General features: G+C 37.2%; 1 protein-coding gene across 1 annotated transcript in view; it reads right to left on the bottom strand.

The window, feature by feature from the left end:
- The window catches only part of LOC107719981 (cytokine receptor-like factor 3), a 17062-nt gene extending 9402 nt beyond the window's left edge, over window positions 1-7660 (bottom strand). Inside the window, exons 1-2 of the mRNA XM_016527540.1 lie at window positions 7583-7660; window positions 4965-5071 (exon numbers count right to left, since the gene is read on the bottom strand). Coding sequence (XP_016383026.1) covers window positions 4965-5059 — 95 coding nt within the window. The 5' untranslated portion in view covers window positions 5060-5071; window positions 7583-7660. The remainder of the gene's footprint in view (window positions 1-4964; window positions 5072-7582) is intronic.

Raw genomic sequence — 7660 nt, 5'->3', positions numbered from 1 at the left:
TATATATATATAGCTTAATAAATCCAAATTTCCACAAACCACAGCCTAAAAAGAAATTTTTACATTTTGATTTTAATCTAGTGCACTATTTAACCAGGACTGTTTTCTAAACAAGGTTTGAATTACAGTGATTAACAGATGGTGTCTGTAATGGCATTTCATAACTGATATTTTAAACAGGATGCTGATGAAGTTGCACCAGGTAGCACAAGAAAATGATCCGTAGTTATGTTAAATTATGGTAAATGAGGAGAAGTGTTGTAAAAAAAACACTACTGTAAAAAGATTTGCGGTCCGTGAGATATATATATTTTTAATGTTTTTGAAATAAGTCTTTAATGCTGACCAAGGCTGCATTTATTTTATCAAAACATTTGATCAAAACAGCAATGTTGTGAAATATTATTAGAATTTACAATAACTGTTTTTTATTTTAATGCATTTTAAAATGTGATTTATTCCTGTGATGGCAAATCTGAATTTTCAGCAGTCATTACTCCAGTCTTCAGTGTCACATGATCCTTCAGAAATCTTTTTGCTGCTTATATATTATATATATTTATATTATTATAAATAAATAAATATGTATATATAATACTAGTGTTGGGCAATATGCAGAAGAAACATATTGTCCTATCGTCAGCATGTGAGATCGCCGATACAAAATATTATCATGCTAATTTATTTAATTATTTACTTAGTTTCATAGCCGGAGAGTGAACCAACTCCAGGGTAAGGCTAAAAGCATGCAGCCTAATGTTACTGTAATCTATTAACTACACATTATATCTTTTTAGTCAATTAGAATATGGATATCATGTCATAAAATATTTTTAATATGACTGAATATGTGTTTAGCATAACAGTTTAATGAAAACATTGAAAGTTACTAATTCTAATGCTTACATTTCCTCAGCTACAGAAAACGAGCAAAGAACATTTACATTATCAAAGAACATCATCACTGACATCAGTCTAGTGCGAGTTTATGCACTTTAAAAAACACTCCCGTTTTAATCAGTGAAGCTGTCTACACTGTATGATGAATAAATCTCTTATACATACATCTCACGTACATCTGCACTTTGTTGTTTATGAGAGAATTTGCGAGAGAGCAGAATTCAGTCAGCAAGCGCGCGCACTGAACAACAAAACTATGGCGTGACTCATCTGAACGCCTCTGATTGGCCATTGCATTCATAACGGAATAGTGTTTGATTGGTTATAACTCACAACACTGTAAAAACACGTAAAAAGAAAAATGATGGAACAAATAAGCCCTAATATTAATTCGATAATAATACGACTATCAGCACAACCCAAAAAAGTATTGTACAAATTTAACATGTCAGAGGAAACAAGTCCTCTCTGAATTGAGTTTAAGTCTAAAGAAACAAGCTGATAATTCAATAATAAGCCTGATTTGAATGCAAAATACAATTCTACTGTTATAGAATGCAAATACTATAACAGTAAATCAACAAACCGATTCAGAAATTTAAAGGTGTACATTTAATCATATACGTAATGAGGGTTGCATAAAACTGAGACAGGAACTTTGTCTGGCATCTTCTGGTAAGTCACGTAAATGTGCCACAGTCTTGTTTTGTACATGAAGTGTAGGTCTGAAAGCGGAAGTGGTGAGAAGTGAATGGCACATTTCAATTTTCTTGATGCATCTTTCAGACAAACTGCTTCACCTTCAGTAAATGAAGCCAAGAGTGACAGGAAGCCTGGCGGTTTTCAATGTAAAAAAAAAAAAAAAAGTTCCTCTTGTGACCATGAAACTTGTGCTTGCAACAGAAGGTTAGCTTGGGCTCTTCAATGCCACGTATCAATGAACATTTGTATGTTCATTGATACATGCTTCAACTAAATTATGGCCCAGTACACTATATCTTAAAACCTAGTGAACTATCACACGCAAGCAATCTTCACACTGACATAAAAGGAGATGTTAAAGGCAAAATTACGCTCTGTAATTTTAAGAATTCCTTGAGTCATATTTCTGGAACGAGGAAAAGTCTCATTATAGTCCCTTATAATCAGTGAAACGAATCGAAGCCCTGGGCAAAAACTGTTGACAGAAACACACACAACAGACCACAGTGGAAACGTGTTGACAATTTACACCATGGAACTCGACAGACTGCCGTCACAGTGTGTGTAGGTAAAGATAACGCCCTGTTCATCTGCACACTAGTTAATAATAATCATTATATTTATTTAATACATACTATCGACAGTCCATGGTTGCCCCAGATTTAAGTACAGCGCTAATTTTCATCTGCAGTCCAAATAATAATAATAATAATAAAATGGAAAAATGGAAATATAAATTTAGAGAATAAGAGAATATCTAGCAACAGAGTTACATTTAATCTATAGTCCCCGAGTAGGATTAATAATAATAATAATATAAAATGTGAAAAATAGAAATTTTTGATGAGAGAATTCTAGCTACAGAGTTACATTTAATCTGTAGGTCCTGAGCAGGATAATAATAAAATAATGAAAAAAAAACACTAAAAATGATGTTTGCTGAGAGAATATTAATACAGTACTGTGAAAATATCAGGATACTTTGATATAGATTTGGACCTGAACATGCATATGCCATTTAGCTCTGTATGTTTCCAATGTTCTGGCTCGTGGGTAACAGGGTGTGGGAAACAGAGGCCATTTGTAGGTTTTAAGGAAGCCTCAGTGGCTGAGACCTAGTGTAACAACTTAAAGAGGAAGTAGACTAGAACAGCTAATGTGAAATATACAACATCAAACTCAACCACTGACTGGGAAGCTTCTGTTCTTTTAATACATGAAGAATTACAATACAGATGAGCCTCTACAACTGGAAGCTGGAAGTAGCTCTGCTCATGCAGAAAAAAAATAATGTAGTTTGACCCAAAGATTGACCACAAATGTTGTGTCCTTGCTGTGAATAACGGAGCAAGTGATATGATCATATCAGATGGGATGCACATATGGGATCTCCCTCAGACAGCTGCACACGCTGTGAGGTTAATCACAGTACCGTGGGGCATCATGCAATCACTAGTCAATGATCCTAAAAGTTTGGTTTAATTCTCTGTCCTGTGGAGGATGTGAGGAGCGAGAGCTTAAACCTTCTCTGAGTTTACAGTCTCATAAGAAGAGCAGGAAATTACAGCCTTGTTTACACACTGAATGAGGCATTCTGGGAGGTGGGGGGAGGAGGAAGTTGGGTAAGATGCCAGAAGTCAAGTCTGAAGATAACAGCGAGCAGCAGGCCGGCTTTACATCCTACAGCCACCCTGGGAGACGTGTGGCATGAATCAGCCCTTCTGTGCTGACCAACAGGCTTCCTGGCACAGAGGATCCGACTCACCTCACCGAGACAGCAGGAGTATCATTTACCCTCGCTCTCTCAAAAACACCCACATGTCACATTATTTGGTTACTGTTTAGGGAACCACTACCTTTGTGCAGCTGAATTGTTTCTGGCATTTTCAACAATGTGTTTGATGATTTTGTTGTATTATTTTAGGCAATAGTGCATGCTGGGTGAGATCAATAGCAATTTCATTACTGTCTCTATGGGGTTGGCTTGACTGTAACAATGTGTCCTAACCAGACGGGATGAGATAAAGAGAAAACAGCAAACTCCTCCATGTAAATCCGTTTTTATGATAACCAGCCATGACCGAGACAAGGGTTAAACAAAAGAGATGAGATGGGATTTTTTTCCGTTACTTCTATTTCTGCCAGGGTTGTGTGCCATTCAGAATTGAATTGAGGATAGATAGCCACAAATAGCCATATTTTATTGTATTTAATACATTTCACAATACAATTTTAGTGTTATTGTTAAAACTATTTAGTAGTTTTTGTTAATTGAAATAAAGCTGAAAAAAAGACCATTTAAAATATTAATAAATATTACAATATTATATAAATAATACTAAAATAACACTACACACTTTTACTTTTATAGACCAAGGTTGAATAACATACAATTTCCTAGATTACCTGTTGAATTTCACCAAATTATAATTCAGATGATAAATTCCACTTCAAATTCCAATTCAACTTTCTATGAGGTGTCACCAATTAAATTAAACTCCAACTTATGAATAGAAAAATAGCCAATTCTTAAATTCTGAGTTTTGGCCAACCCTGATTTCTGCAGTGGCACACTGTGTTGCCCCGCCCACTGTGAAATATCATTGTTTTAAAATACTACCATATATATATGAAATATATTCTGATTGGCTGTTATTGTGTCACGTTGCACAGCAGTTTCTGTGTGGACTGACACATTGCTTGTTGTTGGAAACCTATTTATTCTTTCAGTAGCAGTGCAGAGAGTCACATAACGCCCTGTTGTCCAGGAAGTGGGAAGAGAGTCTAAAATAACACCGATAAAGTGGTGCAGGATAAATGGATGAAACCCAAAAGAGACGGTGATATTAATCGACCTTAGTGGAAAGTTCCAGACTTCGCTTTGTTTGCAGCTGACGCAGGAAATGCTTCTGTCCAGAGACGTGCATCATTCCTCATACGTTGAAGTCTTATCAGCATCAATCTGAACATTTCGAGCCAGGACAGAATCCTCTGCCTAAATATTGTTATTCGTGACAATGCGCTGTGAGGTGTGTGTGGAGGGAGGAGGCAGGACCTCAGGGCTCTGCTGCTTTGGGTTTTGGGCGTCGATTAGAAATGCTGACTCCCCATCACAGGATGTTTAGACTTAGCCCAAAACGGGATCTCCGGGAAGAGGCTAAGTCAGTACGGTCCTACAAAACTCTTTAGAACAAATGTATAATGTCAAACGCACACTGACACACATGGACACTATTCTTGTAGTTTTTTGTTTAGTGTAATATGATTCAAAATTATATTTTTAGCTTGTTCTGAGTTTCGATATTAATCTAATTCAAATAACAGCAACAGCAGATTCATCTTCCCATTAAAGCCCCAAATCTCCATGCAGTCTCTGCTGTAGCTCGCTTCTGTAGTTTTGGGCTGCTTCAATGCTCTCCTTCGCCTCCTGCAGCAACGCCTCTGCCTCTATTGACATCCTTGTTGACCTCTGCCAAATCACAAATATCAAGGTAAAAAAGTGTAGGAAAACATTCCCATTGATAGAGATAACTTTTACTTTGACTGGATTTATCATTTATGGGGTTAGAAAACATTCAAGAGAAAGGCTGAAACCAAAACACGCCTATTTCAGAAAATGTCACGCTAACAAAGCTAAACTAATAATAACAAGAGCATGAAAGTCCACACAGGCCAAAAAACAGAGTCTGTTCTTCATGCTCATAACAAATTTAACAGCAACTTTATGAAACCATCAGGCCATCGTTTCCACATCATGTGGATGTGAGGAAGCGTGTTTTGAATCATAACAATGCGTTCACAGCCTTATCTGTTGAAGTTTAGCACAAGAGAATGATACAGTTGTGTATAGTTATGACTAAAAGGCTCAGACACTATAACACTGAGAAACCACATCCATGTCAACTGTTGTAGCAGTGCAAAAGTCACTGGAGTCGTGGAAATGAATCACTGGCCTGAAGACTACATGTATCAAAAACAAGACCTGATTTGTGCTATAAACTCATAGAACTAAATAGAAGCAGTGAGTCAAAGAGCAGCACAACAGTGTGAGCCACGGTTTTTGATAGGATGGCATCAGCCTGTGTGACACTCAACAAACTGCTGTGCCTGTTTGTGCTAGTTTAGATACAAAATCTGTGAACAACCCAAAAATAATACACAGACCGTTGTCATGCTTTGGTGTGGATGCTAATATATTTATTGTTATAGTTATTATTCTTGGTCTGAATAGGCCTTTAGGCTGGTAGATCACATTGCTGCTGTTGTTTATGCATTTAAGAAGTAAATTTTCTGATTCAGCAAACTCAGCTCACAATTTTGCAGATCATGGTAATATTAATAAGTTAACATTTTTGTTTACTTTTGTACAATAAACAAATCAGGTACTGTGTTGGGTCACCACTTGATGTAAAATCTGGATCTTGAAGCAAAAACATATTCGCACCAAAACGTATTATGTTAATAAACAGCTCTCACATCTTTACTGATCAGGCAATCTCCTTTAAGGCTAGCATGCTACAATGAAACCACTTCCGTTGAAGATGAAATGAAAGCAACTGCACTTTTCTTACATGTGCCCATGTGGCTTAAATTCACAAGCATGACTGAACCTACCCATAGACACTACCCTGAACCAATACTACAACTCAACTTCTGTACAATAGTGCCTGTATAACACTGGTGTCATTGTGCAGGAGAGAACAGATGCCTTTTTGTTTATGCGTGTAAATGAACTCAAATACCGGACAGGTGGATCGGCAGCAAGTTATTCAGTTTACCCTTGTTTAACACAAAGGTGCTGACCTTAGTGCACAGAGTAGAGAATGAACCTATGCTTAACTCTCAAAAGCACCCTTTCATCTATACACCTATGTGAGAGAAAACTTAATTACAAAATGTGACCTGCACCAACAAGCCTGTGAGTTTCCACAAACATCTACCTTATGATCAATGCCTAAAAAAATGTTATGAGTTGCAACAGCGGCATATTTAGCAAATTTTGACAATTCATGATCAAGGCAAAGGGAGGGGTTCTCCAAAATCACAGTCTAATCCTCTGATTTAGCAGCAGGGATCTCATCCAGACTGGGGTTAGTAATCTAGGCAAAGAGCATTAAGACAAGCAATTACATTATCTATTACTCTTGCAGAATCCTTTCCCACAAGTGAATCCATCAGGGAGTACAGCGGAGGACTGGCTAACTTTCACAGGGACACGAATGACCTAGATTCAATGGCAAAAAAATAAAAATCTGCTGCCAAAAGACAATGTTGGGAATTCCAGTGTGAGATGTCTCTGATCTGAGGATTATGTGTCCTACTTCACAATCGGTGACCGTTCACTGATAAGGGCCACGGTTTAAAGGGCCCTTCTATTAAGATGAAGTAAATAAGAGATCTTCTTGATGCACCAAGAGCTTGTTACACTCCAAAGAGAAAGGAAAAATTGAAATCGCATCAAATGACCCCTTTAAACAAACACACAAACAGAAGTGTTTATAAACTATCAGAGGTCTTTTGCATTCTGCTGCCCATCAGCTTTACACTTATGCTCTTACATAAAAACATCCAATCCAAGCATAACAGGACTGCTATGTAAAGTGCAGTAATTCTCTTAAGGGCCATGATGATGCACCGTGCACACTCAACATGTTTATACATGTCCAAAAACGGTAGAAATGAAAGGCAGATGACAGAAGAGCAGCACACATAGTAAATATCAACATCAGCTATGAAAAACATCTAAAATATTTAGCAATTATTTTCAAACTCAAAAAGCAGCAGTTCACGAGGCTCTTCTACTGTATGAGGATCGCCACACCAACACTCATCACTTTAACTCATCAGAGTTTTACAGTAAGCTCTTCAAACTGCTCCACCTATAAACCTGCTCACGAAAAGACAACATCTCTAACTTAGCAATGAAAAATAAACTGTAACAAAAACATATGCTATTATTAAGCGTTTTTTGCTGTATTACCTTAGGCGATCCTATCTTGTGTCATATTAACTTCTGCCGCGGAGTTCCGCCATTGACGCCCCGGCAACAGTAAAGAGC

Source organism: Sinocyclocheilus rhinocerous, unplaced genomic scaffold (assembly GCF_001515625.1).
Source record: "Sinocyclocheilus rhinocerous isolate Xijiao unplaced genomic scaffold, SAMN03320098_v1.1 scaffold273, whole genome shotgun sequence".
NCBI lineage: Eukaryota > Metazoa > Chordata > Actinopteri > Cypriniformes > Cyprinidae > Sinocyclocheilus > Sinocyclocheilus rhinocerous.
The sequence above is the reverse complement of the archived record's forward strand: the minus strand, read 5'-3'. Positions and strand labels throughout refer to the sequence as shown.